Raw genomic sequence first — 21,400 nt, forward strand, 5'->3', positions numbered from 1 at the left:
GAATTTAAACACTACCTAAATGTTAATCAATCTGGTTTATGTTGTTGTTATTTTTACATTATTGCTGTATCATTGGTTTAATTTTGGTAAATGGTATTTGAGGGTTTTCGATTGCTATGGATTGTGCTTGAGCGTAAAAAAAATGTTGTTTTTTCCATTCACTTAAGAATCTATTTTCCGTTTATTTTGAAACCCGGTGCCGATGGTGTCAAAATGTTGGTATTGAATCAAAATGCAATGAAGCGTTTATTTTCTCTTTCAAATAAAGACCCAGCATTATTTCCCATAGCACAGAACCGTATCTAGCATAAAAGACGTATCAAGGCTGAGGGGCTGAAACATACCTACAGTTATATGTGCAGGCATGTGAACAGATAAGATCCAAAGCACTAAAACATGTCAGCCTACCTCACAGTTAGGAGTGTGCGGATTTGATTCCACCTCCGCCCCTCCCTGTCTGGAGTTTGCATGTTCTCCCCGTGCCTGCGTGGGTTTTCTACGGGCACTCCGGTTTCCCTCCCACATCCCAAAAACCGGCATGGTAGGGTGATTGAGCACTCCAAATTTCCCCTAGGTATGAGTTTGAGTGCTGATGGTTGTTTGTTTCTGTGTGCCGTGTGATTGGCTAGCACCCGGTTCAGGGTATCCTCCGCCTACTGCCGGATGACTACTGGGATAGGCTCCGGCACGCCTGCGACTTTTGCTATTTGCAAAGCCAAACAATTTGACTATCTTTTTATTCCAGTGTGAATCCACTGTGGCTCTGACGTCTGACCTCATTTTTGCTTCACGGCTTGACCTTTGACCCCCTTGTCAGACAGTGATGCAGCTGATAAAAATGTCTGCATGCTATAAACACACCCAGCAGTCATCTTACTGCTCTGTCTCTGCTATGACTACAATATCTCTGTATTAAAGGATCATTGCGAGGCTTTATTTTGTTTTTGTTTGTATTTCATGTGCTCAAAGTGCTACTTGACATCAGCAAGTTAGCCTTTGATAAAGCGTCCTCTCAGACAAGTTATGGCTTGAACAATGGCTCGTCTGTATGCATGTCATCCAAGGAAGACTGCTCCAGATCTATTGGTATGCATTCAGGCAATTACTCTTTTATACATGAACGACTCCCTGTTTATAATGGGCAAGCCTGTACTTTCCCAATGAACGACTTTCATTTCCATTGCTTTGACAGCATCAGTACTTCACTGGAATATGGCTGCACGTCATTTGGCTTTTTTTTCCTGACAGCTCAGGCTACAGCTTGTGCAAATAATTTGAAGTCAAAATCACTGTGACACACAAAATTAAAAGTTTGTCCTTATCTTCAAAGTTCATGGACTTAGGTGGGAAGGTTAAAAATGTGTGTAAATAGTGATCAAAGTGTTATTTAGAAGGCATTGGCCTTCTATAGTGTACTACAAAACACTCTCGCAAATGTGGGCCATTGATGTAAAATTGCCAAATATCAACACCCCAAAATTTAATATTTTGCATACAGTAGTTTGATGGTGCATTATGTTTATATTTAAAAAAAAACAACAACATCCAATTAATTAAACTTTTATTTATTTGACTTCATTCGAAAAGCAACAGAAAGTGCATCACAAAACAAATGTTAAAAGACTCAAAGATTTGCCTCCCATCCAACTGCAGTCTTTGAGCTCTAAAGATCCAACAACTATGAGTTATAAGAGGTACAGTTTAAAAGATTGTTCAACTCATAGCATAGCGGCCGAGGCAGACTGCAGACCAATGAACATCTAAAACAGTTTATTCACAAGAATTCAGCTACAATTGAGTCTAATCATCATCAAAACTGTGAAAAATGTTCTTGTGTTCAGTCAGAGCAGACACCGACACTCCATTTTTGGTGCTCACTGAATGACCGAACGGCATTCTTGAACAACACTGAGTTTCCAATCAGTCAGAGTGAAGCAGTGCGGGCTCGGAGCGTATTTTCGAACGTGCTGTATTTTAGTGCGATGCAGGCTAGATTTTATGGAGTTCCTCCGGTGCCAGCATATGAGAAAAATGTCAACTGATAATCAGTACCTTCAATTTACTAATTTGTACCCTCAATTTAATAATCTCTCACCCCACTTTAGTAATCTGTACATTAAAAGCAAACCTTGATATCTGCCATTAGCATCATTGAGCCAGAAGTCGACCAAGGAGAAGGCAAAGCAGACGGAATAACGAGTCAGCAGTATACCGTTCAAGAGATTGCTCGCCGCTAACTACAAAATAGCCTGCCACTTATCAGAGGTAGCATTTGCATTAATTTTCATATTAAAACAAGTTAACTTAGTTTCACACTTCAATACCTGTTCAAAAACGCAAGTATAATGCTATCATACAGACTCTGCATGTTAATTGTTTCAGGATGCAACAGTTTGCCTCCAGAACAGATTGATTCTATTTTTATTTCCTGTAAGTGAAAAAAAAATGGATTGTGAAAGGTTCTACCTTGTTTTTCCTTGAAGGTGAAAAAAAAAATCTGAAGAAAATGTAGAAGAACGTGAAAGGTTCTTTATTTAAAGTAAAATAGTCTACCGTATAAGAGGGAATGTTTTCTCTCTTGCTATAATTTGTAAACACACGTCATTCCTGTGGTTGTCTTCTCGGAATATATAGTCAGAAAGTAATTACTCCAGAATTTATTTAGTGCTCATTAAACACCCTTCAGAGAAATGTGTATTTCTAAACAGCAGCTGTTTGGTGGAACTGGCTTGTCAGCAAACAATGAAACTGTGGCCACAAGGCCATGCAGCTTAGCAGGTTCCTGAAAAAGAAAAATAACTTATGGTTAAACGGAAAGTGAATAGTAGCTGTCTTGCAATATATTGAGTAAACATTGCAGCACCACTTAAAATGAAATACTGTGTCTTTCTATAAGCAGTCCTCCAAATGATAAAGTAACAAGTTGATAACAAACAAAGCAACAAAGTAACACAATGATAAGAAATCCCCTCGCTTTTCCCAATTCAACTTTTTGTCTTTTGTCAGTTCTTGATTGAAGACGTATGACTGCATAAGTGTAAAAAATGTTGATTAAACCTGTTGTATCATGTATAATGTCCTATTTCAGTGCCTAGGCCTGGTAATATGCTATTTTGTGCGTGCTTATATGTGCAATTATACACAGTAATGTGTGCAGCCACCTTTAAGAGGTTTCAAATTGAGCATCAGTAGTACATGGACCAGACAATTGGCCATTGTTAATGCAGGACCAAGGGAACAAAGGCGCCTGCTGGCTCCCACCCTCGTGCAACTTCTTCCGGCCACCACTAGACGACTCTTCTGCTCGTGGTGCTCAAGTCCGGATCTTAAGTCCCACCTCCTGCAGGTTAGGAGGCGGATCTTGTCCAGGCAGAGGAGATTCAGCGCAGTACCGCACAGCGATTCCTCTCACAGCTGAGCTGAGTTCCTCTCCTTGTGCTTTCTGATCTCTCTGATATGCCAAACGGATCAAGGATACAAAGAGACGGACGGACATGCGGTAGATAGAGGCAGAGCATGAGAGCGGCGGGGGCAGTAGAGAGACACGACGAGGTTTGCCCGGACTACCGTTTTATCCGCGCACAGATATTGTGGAGCTCTCCGACCGGGCTCCGCCGATGTGCTCGTCGGTTGTAACCTACCAAAGACCACCGAGACCCGAGTGACTTTGTCGCACAGGTAGGGGAGTATTTTTGTTTATTTTTCTACGGGTGGGGGGTGTACGTGATGCCGATGTTATTTAGGAATATACTCAAGTCACGACCTACGTAGGCCGTAAGGAAGCCTCGTTTCGAAGGAAGAAACGTTTCTTAAAAGAAGCGGGTAAGCTAACGAGCAAGGTGGGTGAAAGAAGGCAGCGCCGGGTGCTCTGGTGTGGAGTGGTCTTTGTCGCTGTTCCGCCGCAGTGGATATGGTCTCTGTGCGTGTGTGCGTGCGCGCGGTGCGCTACGTGCAAAGTTGCGCGGGGGTAGCGGTGTGTGCACGGCACGTAGCCGACCCGGAGCTGCGTATCGGACTCTCGTGATCAAAAATACCACGTCCCGGGAGAGAGAGAGAGGGGGGGCAGTTCCGTGCCACAGTTGAGATTTTATCTCTCTTGGAGCAATACCGATTTTTCTAAGTCACCCAGAACGTTCCAACAAAAGCGGCTTTATACAATTTTCACAAGATAAGGAAAAGAAGAAGAAACGAAGTGAATTCTCTTCCCCCCTCCCACCTCACTTGGATGAAGTCATACATTTTCCGCTTCGTGTGCTGCTTGCCAATAGCTCGTTTTTCCCAATTTATTGCTTGTACGACGCGGTTGTTTTGACGTTATTGTCCAAGTGCGATCCACTCGGTTGTTTCATCGTCGGGTCGCAGCCGCAGGTGTTAAATGCAGTTCAAGTTTCGTTTCAGCGCACAGACGGTGCGGTGCGGGCTCTCTTTCCAGGAAAAGAAAGGCGAGTTTTGAGTTAGCAGCGAAGAAACCGATTAATCATTGCTTTATACGCCAGGATGACTTCACTTTGGAAAAAGACTTCAAACGTAATAGACATGAGTGACCTTTGATGACTACCTTATTTATCTTCTTTTTCCACTCAGGACAGCCGAGGGTTAGGTGTGCAACATGGATAAAACTTTGCACATTCTCCAGAAATCCGCAGAGGGTGTACCGACTGGGATCTCGCTGGATGTGAGCTTAAATGTGGACGAAGGGGAAGACTTTACGGAACAATCGATTGTGGGACTCACGGACAAAATACCTTTGGTGAAACCGTATTTCAAAAAGAAGCAAAGGAAAATCGACACCAAATGCCTACACCGCGCCTTGGAAGAGCCCATCCTGACGTCTCTGCTCAGCGGCGACATGCCGGGGGATGGTGTTTTTGTGCCGCGGAGTCAGGCTGGGCGCACGCCGGGGAACCTTTGCGCGGCTGTCGCGGCCAAACAGAACTGCATCGGCCCAGTGTGTGGCCTCAAAGACTCACCGGTCGCTGATGCTGCCGCAGCAGGGACTGGCGATGTGGAGATGGCCGATACTACTGCGGAGCTGGAGGAGACGGAGCGGCGGGGGGAGCGACCCAAGGCAGCCCTCAGGGCTGCGGGAAGCACGGGGACAATAACATCAGCCAGCAGGGATGTCCCTCCCATAGTCGCACCCCAAGCTTCTCACCAGGAGGGAACCATCAAAAGTAAAGACCGCTCAACTCACCCAAATCCCCCCCCTGTTAAAGACTTCACTGCCCTCCAGGACTCCCACCCTCTACTCCTGCAAGCCCAACTACCTGACAAAGGAGTGCTTTTTCAGGATAAAAGTGAAGAGGCCTCCTTGGACCTAGTGTTTGAACTGCTCACTCAGCTTCAGTATCACACACACCAGTCGGACTCGGTGGACATTTGTGTGGATTTCCTCCAAGGACAGTGTGTTTACGGCAGTGACTGCGCCCACCACCACACCGTCCTGCCCTACCACTGGCAGATCCGCAGGAGCGACACTCAGACGTGGCAAAGCATAGCCGATGAAGCCCAGGAACAGCTGGAGAGACTCTACTGCAACCCGGACAATGACCAAGTCAGACTCAAGTATCAGTAAGTGTCTCACTTTCATAATGATTGCCTCTAACTGCCCTTGCATTACCTGTGCTTGTGTTGTTTCTCGGCACAAGTCTTTGCGTTTTTATTTTACAATGGCTCTATATTCACTGAAAAGGTGGAACAGACAATACCCTGTCTGAAAATATTGTTTCATCTCATTTTTATCCCTTTTTTAAGTTCAAAAGCTTTAAATCAAACTTATGTTTCCTTTAGATTTCAACTGTAATTTATGACAATTTAGCTTCTTGTTGTTTGACTCTCACCTTAGTCCCTTTTAGTCCGGGTCGCCACAGCGTTACTGGCATGATATGTTTACTTCGGATGCTTGAGCATGTAAATGAAAATTATAGTTGAAATAAATTATGTTAGGCGCATATACAATTTTCGTTCATGTCAAAACTTGGCAGCTCAAGTAATGGAATGTAAATGGTGCTCATTTTGAATCCAAATAGCTTAACGTTTAATCCATATCCCGTTTCTTCTCAAGATAAGGCAGAGTTTCCCTAACTTAGTTGTTCAATTGTCAGAATGAAATGCAGGTGCACACTCTCATGCCAAAAGGCTCTTTGGATTGTTTTTACAAATTAGTAATGTCTTCTAATAATTCATGTTGACGTTATGCCACTGAAACATGATATACTGCAGCTTCATAAGTTCGAGTAGATGCATCACAATAGAGGTCTATAACACATTTCGAGTGCCAGATACTGTCATGTTGCAAGTATTTCCAAAGGATACTGCATGGTAAATGAATAGGTGCCAATGTCATGACGACAATGCTGCAGTAAGCTGATATGCTGCTTGTTGTTTATAAGCAACGTCTCATTCATTGTGTTGGAAACACTGCACGCTTTCCTCTTTGGCCTCACCAGTGCTGACAAACTGGGGGCTGCTATGCACAAGTGGAAGTGGATGTAAATCTGGCTTTTATTTGATATATGCACATGGAAAAAAAGGACTTGAAACCCTTTAATATCATTTTAAGCCTCTAATTATATGCGCGAGGTTGTTTTTTCTATTATTGTGTACAAAGGTAATCTATCGGCTCCTCACCATATGACTTCCCCTCTCCCTACTGTGATATTTGTGATTCATTTCCTGTAAGTCAGCCCTCTGCTTGGCTGCAGCTCTGTCCTAAGCAGACTTTAGAGCACTCATGGCAGAGCGTGGTGAACTTCTATGACCCCCCTGTGCGGTCACTGACACAGCCGCACTTGGCAGCTTCTATCCCTCCCTCGGTCATAGACATGCACACAATGGAGCACACACGCACACACTCACACATGCACACACACACGTACACACACACACCCTCGCTCTTTCTCCCTGCTCGGCACGCAGATGCTCACACGAACGAGAAGAGGGAAGCTCAGTGGCTCACACGCATACCGTTTAGCAGACAGAGATAAACCTCTCTTTCACTCTCCGCTCACACGCCCACAAAGTTAACGCGCACACATATACAAGCACTTAGCAAAGCAATGTTACGGTGACATAAAGGAGAATGCCGTTTGCTGCGGAACTGTACTGTATGCATTCAGTCACACACAATGAGAACATGCACGGTGACCTTGTTCGAAATGGGAAAAGTACCTCTAAGAAACCGTTTACAAGAGTTTTGTCCGTTTAGTTAATATTCCTTTGTGTGCTGTATGCAGCAGGAACAGTACATCTTTATTAGGTTTCGCTGCACCTCCGCAATCAGAGTACAAGAGGTGCCAGAAATCTCTACATAAGCTAGCATACTTCTTCCCCACTACAACATGAATACTAAAAAAAAATTCAAATTAATTATAATATTGTCAAACTAAATACGTTGTTCTATCGGTATCTGGCTGATCCGCAGTAGAATTCAAGGTATCATGGTAATGATGCAACAATAAACGAAAATCCACTGGTTTGTTTATTTTTTCACTAAGGTTGAATGCCCCTTTGGCGATTCACAAGGCATTTCACTATGTTACCATAGTACTCATTTTGTCCTCTACACTTTAACAACATCACTTAGGACCAGTCTCACAAAGATGGATTTGAAGATTAGGGGAAGATCCTAAGATTCAACCCTGGGTTTGCAGTATTAGGCAGGATGTGCAGTTGTGTGAAATTAGTTGTTAATATATAAACAGGTTACTGTACTTTCTCCACTATAGTCAATTTTACTTATCAATCACAATCCTTCGAAGATGTTTAGTGTCTTATAGAAATGCCAGATCCTTTGGTCTCCCTACGGCCCGCCGTACACTGAGCGAAGTGCCTAACAACAATTTGTCCAAAAATTACTTGGCACTTTTGATCAAATGTTACTTAGAATCTGAGACATTGCGACACAGTTCACCAGCAATCAAGCCAGTGGCCCACTGTCATCCATTGATGAAAACTAGTTGCCGAACTGCACACCCTGCAGTTCAGTCGGATTTGGCCACGTCGGTTGGTGCGCTATGAGTCAAAAGAGTTGTTCAAGAGTGTAGTCAGTGCTTCATCATCTGAACCCCCTGAAACTTTCATCCATTGTGTTCATTTTTAGCTCTGCTTGTATGCACAAAGATTTATGTCAGAGTTGTTGGCTTCAACCAAAGCTTTATGCAAAGTGCTCTTCAAACAGGATATGCACCTGCTGATGTCAAACCAACTTCGGCTATGAGTGTTTTCCGCCCTCATTCTCCCAGACAGGCTCAGCTGGCTCCTGTGACAGAAACTGCACATGACACAAAGATTGGAGCATGCAAGCTCATATAAATGTACGCTTTTATATGGTTCACAGTCATCTTTTCTAAGCCGTACATTTGTTGTCTGGTTTGGGTTTTGTTCATACAGGAAGTAGGAATATCACCTCACTCCATAAAGCAAGTTTGACTCGGTAGCGTGAAAACGCTCAGTTGAAACACATTCATTCCACATGCACGTGACCCCTCACTAAAGCATGACAAATACCTCTCCCAAGTCCAACAACTTAGCAAGTCTGGCTTGTTTAGGCAGTTATTTTCAGGTAGTACATCAATTTGTGATTTTCAGGGGATGAAGGAAGGGTTGGTCTTAAAATAAAATTCCATTTCCCTCCCACAAGGATCCCAATATTTAGGGATACATTAGATGTTTTTTCCCTACTGATATTGACAACTAACTTCCTGCCTCTCCAAACTTATACCCATTACCAATACCAGCGAAAGAGACACAAGTAGAAACAGATGCACAGCTACACGTGAAAAATTAATTTCCATGTAATAATCGACGGAGACACAGCTGTGTGACATCTGGCCATGGAAATACTGTCACTCTTCTGTAAAAAAAAAAAAACACATACGTACATATGTCTTTTTTTTTGTTATAATTTTTATGTTAATGGAATGTCTGGAACACTGGCACTTAATATAAACATTTAAAAATAAAAAAAGACAAAGTGATTCTAACACATTGATAAATAAAATCATTTGCATCAAATAGTTACTAATGTTCAGTGGGTTTGACAGTGTTTTTCTTCCACTTCTTTCTGTTCAATGCCAGCGTCTTAGTGAGCATATTATTGCTCCTCCGAGGACTTGCATGGCAACTGTCTTCGTTAATGTAGATCAAGTTGTGTTTTACAGTTTGCAGACAATTTTGCCTCATTTGCTTAAAGCTCAAATTAGTCATCAGTTATCCACGCAATCATCAAAACTGTGAACTGCCTAATTGATTATTACTTAAGTATTTTGCCCATCCCTGGTTGGAGAGTTCATGTGACCCTCGTTGTCATTGCCCTCGTTGTCATTATAAGCACATATTCATGCGAAAACCAAGCTCATTCACAATGCCCGTTTGTTTGCCCACTGTGACTTCACACCCCAAATGGCCTAAAAATAACCCCCAAAAAGCTCATTTCAGCCACTTTGGTGAACACGACTCAGGCAAGTGTATGTCTACACCACCAGCGAGTCCTCCTAAAACCTGATGGGTCAAAAATGGACCTATTCGGGTCAATTTGACCTGACCCTAACAATCTCGAAAGTTGTTTAAAAGTTATTGTTTGATTTATTTTATCTTAATTTAAAGTCTTTGTGATCAACTTGGGTCAATTTGACCCGACTTTTGGGGTTGTTTAATAACCTAGATCGTAAAAAGTTAGATCAAACTGCCCCAAGTAGTGGGTCAGTCAATTTTGGACCCAAATTAGTATTGTTGCTGTTATTATTTTTGACCCAGCTGTTTGTGTAGGAGTATAAAATTTAATTATGTGGTGTTTATTTTCTCAGTGATCAATAAATTCTTATCGTCAGTGGTCAATAAATTCTTATTGTCCGTTGTAGTAAAACAAGAAATTTGTTATCTATCATGCGGTTGGTTATATATACTTTTGACATTTATGTTAATAAGTGTAGTATTTATTATCAGGGCTGACCTTTGACAGGTGGTAAATTGCGTCTTATGATCATGTGCTTATTGTGGCTTTGCGATTTTAAAAGTCGATCCTGTGACTTCATTAAAGTTCTGGTGCATTCAGCGCTTGGTTCTGTCAAAGCTTTTTGCTGCGCTAGCCGGGTGCCGCATCTCTTTGATGATGTTCTATGAAGGCTCAATTCGACTGGTCTATTCATTAGATCATGCACATACGCACGCCCTGGACGGTCACTGTGGTTACCTCAGTTAAATGACCAATAGACAGGTCAAGAGCGGTAGTTGAGTTAATAAACTTGACCGTCGTTATAGCAACGTTTCTGATTCTTATAAAGTGTCGCAAAGCGAGTGTGAGTGCTGCACTGTTCCCATGTGTGAATTATCCGCACTAAAGGTTAATCCCAGCCATATGACAAACAGGAAGGAAAGGTTTGCTTATTCCACCGTGAAGTCATGAACTCAGCAGTGAGCGGGAATGTTGACGTCATCACTTCAAGTTGGACAAGTTACACTGTATTAATCCCGGCAGGCCAGTTGTTGGTTAACAGCATTATACTGCTGAACATGTGAATTTTTAGATGCAAGAGAGGGTGTCTGTACTTTCTGAACACAGCATGTGATGTTAGATTTAGAAAACAGAATGTCTCAAGGCCATTTCCTGTAGTATGCGTGTGTGTAATAAGGGCATATTTTCAGACTTGAAAGACAGCCTGCTAATTCTCGCATGACCTCGTGACAAAGCGTGTGTGTGTCTGCGTGCGTGTGTGTGTTTGCGGGCGAATGAGAGCTCGAGATAGGGCTCTTTTGTTAGCCAGGTGATAAAAGGCTTGGTTGTCATTAACTGACATTAAGAGTCGCAGAGGACTAAGGGCAAAGTGACCTGACACCACACACTGTGCGTGTGTGTGTGTGTCTTGAGTGCATGTGTGCAATTTTTATGTCAAGGCACATTGATTTATGTCATAAATTTCATATAAAATTAGATTGTTTTGTCTTTTGTGTTTATGCTGTTGCGATTGTGCAAACATGAGCTGTGTGTGCGTGTGTGTACATGCACACCGTGAATCAGCAGGGTGAGGTCAGGTGTAGCTCAGCCTCTGTTAGTCTTAATGTCCTTGATGGATGTCCAAAGGACAACAATTATTTATTAATGTTAACTGAAACAAACTGTGATGTCCATGTTTTGATTCTATCCGTCAGTTTGGACTGTTTGAATGTTTGGACTAACCAACAATGAAAACAGTCAGTATTAAAAGTAATTAAAAATGCGGTTCAGGTATGCTGAGTCAAAATGTCGTAGAAATATTAGACACTTTGAACTAGTGTTAGTCAACACATCCTTACTATATGAATAAAATTTCACCCTGAAAACAAAGAGGCAGTTCTAACCATCAAAATCAACATGAAAACATTGCAGATTGTTGATCATTGTCCAAGCCCTCTCAAAATTTTGTCAACAGCAAGATAGCATTTACACACTCTGCCAGCAAACAAACATCACCTTATAAGTAGAAATTCTAAAAATGTGTCAGTTTTTAAAATTGAAAAGCATGACATCAGTCTGTGCGCGTGTGCTTGTGTGTCGCGGGCGTATTGTGCGTATATTTGTGCGAAAGAAGCATTTGTCAGCAGATCTTATCCACTGTTTTATCGGGGCATGTCTGGATGAGACTTGCATGTGTGTACATGAATCTGTCTAAAGAATGCATGTGAGTGAGCGCTTTTTTTTGCTTGTCTGTGACGTTCACACTGGCATGACTGATGCTGGTATGCAGGTTCTTGTGTGGGTTTGTATGTCTGTGTGAGTAGCTGTGAGAAAATTAAAAGGCATATATGTTCATGCAGGGGTGGGCATGGGAATTAACAGCTTCCCCCCCCCCCCCCCCCCCCCATTACTGTCAGTTTTCTTAACTTTATTTCACACGGGGGGCAAGGCTTGTTCTTTTTCCAGCAACAGTATCGCAGTACAATTAACATTCAGCTGCTTGGTAAGAGAGCAGGTTTGGCCGTTTTTTTTGTTGTTGTTCTTCTAAGCCTGCCTCCACACCTTTAGCACACCTCGGTTCAAGTCAGCAGATGTTTTATTTGGTGTAACTCATCAAGCTGCTCTTGCCAGAGTGAGTGCCAAAAAAGTCCCGTTCCAACATTTGATTAGCCTCCGTGTCCCGAGCACCTCGTTTGAGTGCACTTAATTTAACCGGCGGAATTTTATTTTTGGAACATTACAAACCAGTTAGGAGCAAGGGAGGGCAGCTAGAGCTCAGCGGAACGTCGATGAAAATCACTGAGTGTCCTGACTGCTGTCCAAATATTTGTCTGTTAGGGCCACACGGTGGGAGACACAAAGGGAATGTGGGAGGGGGGAAGGCTGCCTGTAAAGTGCACTCTGTATACTGATAATAACATTTGAAAATACGGTTGTTCAACAGAATATACTGTACGTGTTCAAACAGCAGCTGTGTGTATGTGTTCAGAGGTGGGAACATGCAGCTGCATCCGGAGGGCTTCCATACAAAACAAAAGGAAAGAAGCAGTCAATCAAAAACACAGAAACAATTACGAATGTGCTTTTATCTGAATCCACTCGCCTGTGCTTTGCATGTTCCCGCATTTCTTGTTTTTCACCCAGCTGCATCCTTCTTCTTCCTCTTTCTCAGTCCACAATTACAGTCACAACTTTCGATGTCATCGTCAAACATTTTGAAATTACTGGAACATGGTTTGAAAATTTGGATGAAGCTCTTACTGACTATTCTGACTCTGCATTTTCTTAGTGTAATAATTCCAGTTTTACTTCCTCTTGCAAACATTTATTCAGTCACATGATGGCCAAGTAGAAACGCTGAGAATATGCAGTTTTTGCAGTGCATACAGTCGATCGAGAAGTGTGTGGAGGCATGACTCAACACCTTGTTTTGTCATGCTGTTGTGCAGTGGCCGGTAAATGAACCCATTGGACCACAACACTCATACATGCAATGTTATAAAGAAGTCCTTGCTTCATAATTGATTCGATGATTACATTTTACAGCCTACGAAAACCCTAAATTTACCTGCTCGAGAAATTTAAATATGACAGGAAGTCTGGTGTGAGGTTTACCTGTTTTGCTGATTGTGAGAGTTGGTTGGGCAGATACCGGATTTACCAGGAATGCAGTTTGTGAAGTAGGCCCACTGGACACGATCCAGTGAATTTGCACATGAATGGAGAAGGTGTGTTGTGTGTTGTTTGAAAAAGCTGTTTCATCTGTTTTTAGTGAGAACATGGCTGAGCGCCTTCATCCTCTCACATGCATCTAGAGTAGACCAGACAGTTTTTGCTTTTAACTTGACAGACTCACATCATTGTCAATCAATGGGACAATCAAATGACATTTAGCGTGATTGTTTTCTTGATGCTTTCGTGTGTATGTGTGGGTTCACGCATGCGCACGTCATCACTGTCTGTGGCTTAGCGTGCCAGTATGTATACATACTGCCCATATTTATGCAAGTGTTATGTCTGACCCAGAAGCGCTATTTGCCAGAGGCCATATGGCAGACTAGTGTAGATAGACTACCCTCCCCCCCACACACACACACCCAATATGAGGTGATGACCCGCACTTCGTGAGACAGAGCGAGCTTAAGAGAGGTTATGCATAAGCTACAGTATTTTTTTCCAATATTCACGAGGCTAAATGCATTTTTGAGCAACGACTCCATCGAACTGGAAATCACTTTTGTTTGTCGTTCCAAAAGCAATGCTGGATCCAATTAAGCCACATATTATACCGTTATCATACAACACATGTTAGCAATTAGGCTGCATTGCTAAACAAATTACTAGAGAAAACGTTTGACTCAATGCAGAAGTGTTTTACATTGCGAATTTCGTAACCGAAATTAAAGCTAAATAAAGATTATCAATCGCACCGTGTGATTCATTATGTATAAACGCTTTACATGCTGTGCATATTTTGTGTTTTATTTATGGCACTCATGAGTTTCTATTTGTTCACTCCCAGTCTTATTTGTCCAGACTGACTCACTGTCACAGCCATGTAGCTCTTAAACACGATGTTAAGCCTACTTTGTGAATTGCAACCATTTTACAACAGAGGGGCATGCCCCATGAATTCAAATGATCGAGATTTGTCTTCATTAAAATCTTTCTTTTTTTTGCTGTGTGTTTCAGGGGCTCTGTGTTTTCCCTGGACTTTGGAGCCATGCGGGTTTGTGACCTGAAGTTTGATCGTGTCCGCCGACTATCCACTCCCGCCAATCCTCTCGCCATGCCCGCGATAAACCCAAGCCCCCCCCTTAGCTGTCACACAGTGTGGAAGTACTACTGCAGAGACAACTTTGGCTGGAGGGAATACTCAGAGGTGAGGCACGCTCATGACCATGAGGGCAGACACATTAACTCTGCCTCGATCAATCAGTTAGCCAGCGGCTGTGATGGGATCAATACAGGCTGATCCCAATACACGACAATGAAACTTGTTACGCAGCCATTATCAGCCATTTTTTCCCAAACAAATCAACCTCATGTGAGGTTATTATGACTTCCCCCATTTCCTCTATTGACTTGTGCAAAGAAAAACACTCTAACTGATCTTCTTTTCCATGTCCATCTTGTCTTCCTTTCCAATAGCCTGTGGTGAAGCTTATAGAGAAGGCAACTCTGAGGGGTCTCAAGGAGGTGCGATTTATTACGCTCCAGAACCAGTATATCCTAAACATCAGGGAGGGCTTCCAGCAGAATGCCATGTTTGGCTTCAGGCGGCAGATCAAGAAGCGGCCTATGTTCATGTCTTCGGTGATGCTCGCACCCCACCTAGAGTAAGTAAAACATTGAACTTCTGTTGTGTTTACCATCCAAATAATGCCATGTCACAGACATTAGCGAAAGTCCATATTGAGACTCAAAACTTGCTTGGTGGACGCTGTTAAACAATTTCAATTAGGTGGTTTTATCAGGTCACCAAATTCTCCTGTGCAATGCTGTTTTCCGAATGCAAAGGTGGAACTGGCTTAGTGAGACAGGAACAGAAAAATATCTAAAACAAAATCTTCATTGGAAAAAACAAAACAGGAAACCAAGGATAGAAATAAGCTGATTTGAGAGCTCCCACTTCTCTTTGCAGCCATTTTCTCACGTAGCGGTATGACTCCCACCTCTCGCTGCAGTGATAGTCCAGAAGAATGTGATAGCAAATTCAAAACAAGTGTCATCTCACCTCATTTGCAGAGTTTTTCACGTCCTCGGCAGCCCGCCAGTCATCTGCTCTCATCCCACACTGAGCGAATTAGAACGAGCTGTTTGTTCAGGATCTGGCAGCTATGAAAAGGCAAAATGTATGAGTGTCAGAAATGGAGGAAAGAAGATGAGATGGTGGGTGCAGAGGACGCGCAGAGGCAGCGAGTGAGAAAGCGAGGCGTACGGCCAAGAAAGTGAAAGATGGAGAGGGCGCTAAATGGTTTCCAGACCGGTTGAATGGAGTGTGAAACGTGACTATGAGCTGGAATTTGGACTGAGGGATTTTGTTCCTGAGAGTTTCCAGTGAATGCAGTGTCCCAAGGGTTTAGTGTCCAAAACAAGTTTGTGTTTTTGTGTGTGTGTTTGGGTGTGTGTGCGCGTGCGTGTGTGTTAGTCTGTGTAAGGCCTAAAGGTTGAGGTCATTTGTTTGAGTGACACTCTCCCTCCTTTCCACTCGACCGGCCCCTTATTATTTTTTCATTTCACAATTGCTTCGTGTCAATTCTTCAAAGCCCCGCGGGGATCGAGACGCCGATCGCGGCGCGAGATCGAGACCAGACAGACAAGACGAGGAAAACTGTCAGTGTGATTTAGAGTCAAATTGATCAAAATCTTTTGACAGCACAACCCAGCTCACGTTCTTATGGCCGATGGCTCTGGCTGCATTTTCAGTGGTCGAGCAGGAAGTTGACAGACAAATCGCCAATAGTGACCCACATGACAGACAAAATGTTTTTTTTCTGACCGTGCTGCAATCTGTAATTTGTGTCTCGCTTTCTCGTCTGCTGTTTGGTTTTCTCGGCTCAGCTAGTGGAAGGCCGGGCTTGAATGTTTATTAGAATATTCAGCCATTTGTAAACATAAGCAGCATGGTGTCAATGATGCTTTCAATTTGTATATAGATGGTCATAAAATATACCCTAGTCGTTATGATGCATGTAATGTAATTAGATGCAAAACAAACTGTATCTTCTGTTTTAGGACTTTGGGTGGCATCTCTTCATCTCCACTGTCTAGTTCTTCCTCCTCTTCTTTATTCGCCTCGACAATGGAGGCGTCGCAGCCACTCTCCCCGACGACCACCAACCCGCCAAGCCTTTTCCCTGAGACGTGGTTGCCCATGGCCGTGAGCCAAGACTTCCTACAGGTGCCGGTGTCCCGCGACGACCGCAGCTACAGGACCGTGTACAGCTTGTTCCACAAAACGGTGGCGGAGACCAAGTTCAGGATCATTAAGATACTCCGGGTACAAAACCCCTTCCTCTGGGAGAAGTACAAAAGGTGAGTTGTGGATTTCACCATCAGTCCTTTTCACTCAGCCGTTCCCATCTAATTTGTTGCGGGATTAAGGATGAATATAAATGTGTTTCACTGCTGAATTCTACCAATCAAGCAAAGCAAAAAATGTCAAGATAACATTATGGTTTCTCAAATTTAACTTTGAGACCATGAATGGGCATTTTTATTGGGTTACTGAAGCACTATGTTGTTGATCCTTATGCTTTTTTTTACAGTGAATTTATTTGCAGTGTATATCAGTGAATTATGAGTTGCAAAAGTTTGGATTGACAGAGGGCTTAAACGGAAAGAAATTTGGGAAATGCTGCAACAATATACAAATCCAACTAAATGCTTTGTCATTGACCTGTGCAGGATGATAATGACGCAGTCTTGCATTTAATCCCATTTTTTGCTGCGACCAGAAAAATAAAATGCACCAGCCCTGTCCTCAGCATATTTGTTGCTGAGCTGAACGAGCGTTTCACACTCAACTTGATTCTCATAGAGACGTGATTACATAGCGCGGGCTTTGAAACGCTGCAAAGGGGAAGAGGAAGAAAGGACAAATGGAACTTGTGCCGGTTGGGCTTCGTGAGAGCAAGCTGGAGTTGCGAATAAAGCGGATGGATGGGGTGATGTTTGGGTGACTGTGATGTTCCGTTTCTGAGCGCAGTGGGCAAGCCGCTGTGTGGTGGTAGGGCGGGTCCTATCAGGGGTGACACAAACACACACTCAGACTGGTACTGCAAGGGTTTCACAATAACTGACGTTGTGTCATTCCGAGAGCGAGGCCCCATTCTGAACATCGCTTGATTACATCCCCTGTCTTGTTTTGACAGAGAAATCCTTCATGGCGTGTGTGTCTAATTGTATGTGTGTGTATGTGCATTTGCAGTCGAGTAGGCGTGAAGGCTCAATCTGGAATGCACAGTGCGATATAAAATTTGATGGTAGCAAACTATAGGGTGTGTGTGTGTGTGTGTGTGTGTGAGTGTGCACGCCCGGCTGTTTGGATGCATGCCGTGGCCATCTGTGTCAGGTCCCAAGCTGCGGGATCACAGCAGGTCATGCCAGGGTCACCGCCGAGCTGGCTTTCCCCTGCGCATGCTCGATTGATCCCCTCGCATCAAATGAGTTGTGTGCGTGTGTTGCTCAAGAAATGGATTAGGCCGAATGTTCTTACTAGTTTTAGAGCAAACACGGTCGTGATGACAACTTTGGGATTCAAACTTTATCACCTGCTTTTGTCTATCAACATGTTTTTTTGCACGTAACGTTTAACACAAATTATTTTATGTCAATGTGTGACCCAGCTTCTTTGTCCACTCCAACAGGAAGAAGGAGTATATGTCCAGGCGTATGTCCGAGATGGACCGGCTGCTGAGCGAGCGTCACCTCTTCCACGGCACCTCGGCAGACGTGGTGGAGGGGATCTGCAAGCACAACTTTGACCCGCGGGTCTGCGGCAAACATGCCACCATGTTTGGTCAGGGCTCCTACTTCGCCCGAAAGGCCGTTTACTCACACAACTTCTCCAAGCGCTCTGCCAAAGGAGTCCACTGCATGTTCCTGGCCAAAGTGCTCACTGGCAGGTGTGTGTTAGATCATCAAATCCAAATAGTGTTTTTTTTGTCTTTGGTGTTAGGTCTAGGGGACAATCACCTATAAATTAATTTTAAAAAGCAAAATATATTTGTAGTATAACGAAATGCATATCAATCCCGTCGTGCGGAATCCTCACATCTCCATCACGTTTTCCACACTTTAGATTGGTCAGTCATTTAAAGAATTGCAGATGCACATGGAGACTGACCCAAAACTATCAATAAGTAGAAACTATTAAATGGACATAATGTTGACATAGGAGGTTTGCTACCTGTGAAAAGAACCACCACCACAAAGTCAAGTCATTCAAGACAAGTGAACTGTACACTGATGTTCTCGCTAATGCTTTGAAGGTGCACGGCGGTAAATATCCTCAAAGTAATCTATTTTATTTATAACCCCAGAGAGCGCTGCCAAGATTTCTGGTTTACGGCTCCTTAGGCCTACACAAACAAATAGTGTAGTTGCATGGACTCAATTCATATACATTCACCGCATAACATTCATGCTCTGATGCTTGTATTATTCAAGCTTCCTTAAGCACACAAAAGAGCGGCAGCCATGTCGTCATTAAATTTAGACGAGTCTCCTTCTAGATGTTGAATTATTCTGCAACTCTCCAGACAGTGGTTCGTCTGAAAACCACGTAATGCTCTTAATTGTCTACATGCACTCCACATGCCCTCGTCTCTGTGCAGGTTCATCGTAGGAAACCCTTCAATGCGGCGACCGCCGCCCATCAACCCCCGCGACGCCTCCAGTGACTTGTACGACTCCTGCGTGGACAACTGGGTTGACCCTCAGATCTATGTCATCTTCAACGACGACCAGAGCTACCCGTACTTCATCATTCATTATGAGGAGGTACCCAGCACGGTAGCCCTCTAAGCACACTTTCTTTTAGGCTGCTCAGGTGGTTAGCCTCCTTTAACTTCACCTAACGGCTTAAAGCAAAAACACTTTCAAACAAAGCTGTCAAGTGGATTCAACGGGACTGGGCTCTGTTGTCAAGATCCACAGGCAAGTCCAAACCGGACTCAACTGGATACAACTGGACCGTTGAGGGGCAACAGTTTGTCACTCACTCAGCGCGTTGTCACATTGACATACACGAGATAACACCCTTAAGACCGCATTACTAATTACAAGTAAACATTGGATTTGGATTGAAACCCCTATAGCTCCTTTTTCAATTCACTCTACCCAAAACTGGATCACATAAAATTCACAAGAGTGTACATCCAGTACACGGAGAGCAGAACTTACTACTTTATGAATGTGTGCATGGAAACGTACTGAGCATTCAAAGGTGGATGGCAGCTGGCAACAGCCGTGCTTGGCTGAAGTCTTAAACCACGTAAACTTAACTAGATCATTCAAGAAAATCAAATATTATCCCCCTTAATCTTTTGCACCTAATCGTTTGGCTGTAAATGAACACAGTTCCATCGCAAGTCACACCGTAGTAGATGGTTGGCATTTTTGAGTTGAGTATTTCAAGGAAGCACCAAGCAACTAAAGCTTCCAATAACTCGGACCACACCGTTCGTTAAAACGAAACAAATTTAGAAAAAAAAAAAAAAAAAAAAACCTTGTGTGTTTTCCCTGCAGCTGGCCTCTAAGTTTTTTCAAGTTTCAAGTCGACGTATTGCGTGTTTCTATTTAGTGGACATAAATCTCGGGGCCTCTTCAACCCGGTCAGTGGATGAGTGTTTTGAGAAAGACTTTTTCCAAATGGACATCGACGTACTGTAAACCTCCAGGCGGAGGACTCATACGAAGTTGCAACTGTTCCTGGTTGGCGTTGTTGCCTTGGCGCCCACCGCTTTAGTTTCCAAAAGGGGGAATTGAAGTGTATGGTTTTCATGCTGAGGCCGCAGCAATGAAACATCTCTCTCTCTCTCTCTCTCTCTCTCTCTCTCTCTCTCTCTCTCTCTCTCTCTCTCTCTCTCTCTCTCTCTCTCTCTCTCTCTCTCTCTCTCTCTCTCTCTCTCTCTCTCTCTCTCTCTCTCTCTCTCTCTCTCTCTCTCTCTCTCTCTCTCACTCTCTCGCACTCTCTCGCACTCTCGCACTCTCTCTCGCACTCTGGCACTCGCTCTCTCCTCTCTCTGTCTCTCTCTCACTCTTTCCCACTTTCTCACACACACTATCTTGTGTTCAGAGACTGTAGACAAGTTTGATTGAGACAAACTGTACAAACGTTCTTTGTTTATATTTGAACTTGTGTGCCTTTTGTTCATAAAAAATGTTTATTTATGTTAGTTTAATGTAACATTGATTGAATAAAAAATGTAAAAGCAATTATGCTGTAATGTGGTTTATTTTAATGTGACATGTTGGTGATGAAAATTTCGTTAATTTTTTGTTAGATATTCTACTGAACACACAATGTTTTGGCAGATTCATACAGGCCACCTTAATTCAAGCCTAACAGTAAACCCCAAAACCTTTTTTTCTTTTAAGAAATTGAAGTAAACAACTAGAATTTGATTTCCCAATAGCTCAAAACTATTTTTTCAGATTTTCTTTTTTAACATATATTTGATAGTACAAAAGGGGATTGCAGCTGTCGCTAAACTTTGTTTTCAACAGAACATGAACTTGATTGAATCAAGAATGCCTCAAAGAAATCACCACTCAATAACATATTGCGTGCCTTTGCACATTGACAAACAAACCAAGCAAGTATTTGGATATTTTTGGAGGCAAACACACGAACTTCCCATCCTGCTCCTCTTCACGGTCTTATATTATTTATGATAAGCGATGCAGCTGTCATGTTAACTATTTAAAATCCTTTAAAATATCCTCACTGTGACACTACTCTCAGAGATTGTTGAGAGAATTAATGGTGTGATTATTGGGTGCTTTCTGTCAGTAGAGAACCCTTCTCCACCCCATCACACACTCTTTTAGGCTACCCACCCAAAGCCGTACCCAGTGGGGTATGACGTGAGTGCCGTGTCTAATGCGGTCGGGGCGGGGGGGTCATCGCCGTCTGTCCCAGCACAACAGTACAGCTTGTTGACGTGGTGGACTTTTGCAGACTTACAGAAAGACAAAATCAATCAAAAGAATATCGAATGTAGAAAATTGAATATAGAATGATTTTGTACAGACCCTGGGGTAGCATTCCCAATGTTTTGGTTACTTAATGGAATTAGAACTAGTACTTTATCTAAAACAAAAATTGTAATTCAATATTTAATGGAATATTTTGAGAATTTCAATTCTCTTCTATATATATGTAAATATAAAAATGGAGTGAGGCAATGAAGTGGTGGGGGTTTAAGGCGCAGTTATTTTGCTCTCTTCGTGCTTCCT

General features: G+C 43.0%; 1 protein-coding gene across 2 annotated transcripts; it reads left to right on the plus strand.

Moving 5' to 3' along the window:
- Positions 1-3,365: 3,365 nt before the first annotated feature.
- tiparp (TCDD-inducible poly(ADP-ribose) polymerase) lies at positions 3,366-20,377 on the plus strand. 2 transcript variants are annotated; one of them, XM_049725466.2, is made up of 7 exons: positions 3,366-3,678; positions 4,590-5,571; positions 14,126-14,315; positions 14,585-14,772; positions 16,172-16,471; positions 17,806-18,063; positions 18,775-20,377. In XM_049725466.2, the coding sequence occupies exons 2-7, from the start codon at positions 4,610-4,612 to the stop codon at positions 18,962-18,964; spliced, it is 2,088 nt and encodes a 695-aa protein (XP_049581423.1). In that variant the 5' UTR covers positions 3,366-3,678; positions 4,590-4,609; the 3' UTR covers positions 18,965-20,377. The 2 variants fall into 2 exon arrangements, with proteins under 2 accessions (XP_049581423.1, XP_049581422.1); XM_049725465.2 differs by having other exon boundaries at positions 3,367-3,678; positions 4,585-5,571.
- Positions 20,378-21,400: the final 1,023 nt, after the last annotated feature.

This window comes from Syngnathus scovelli, chromosome 7 (genome assembly GCF_024217435.2).
Source record: "Syngnathus scovelli strain Florida chromosome 7, RoL_Ssco_1.2, whole genome shotgun sequence".
In the NCBI taxonomy this organism is placed as follows: domain Eukaryota; kingdom Metazoa; phylum Chordata; class Actinopteri; order Syngnathiformes; family Syngnathidae; genus Syngnathus; species Syngnathus scovelli.

Bases quoted from the DNA above. Each gene is read 5' to 3' on its own strand.
- tiparp (XM_049725466.2), top strand. From the start codon at position 4,610: ATGGATAAAACTTTGCACATTCTCCAGAAATCCGCAGAGGGTGTACCG. The intron at 5,572-14,125 runs GTAAGTGTCTCA...TGTGTGTTTCAG, and splicing joins CAAGTCAGACTCAAGTATCA to GGGCTCTGTGTTTTCCCTGG. The intron at 14,773-16,171 runs GTAAGTAAAACA...CTTCTGTTTTAG, and splicing joins ATGCTCGCACCCCACCTAGA to GACTTTGGGTGGCATCTCTT.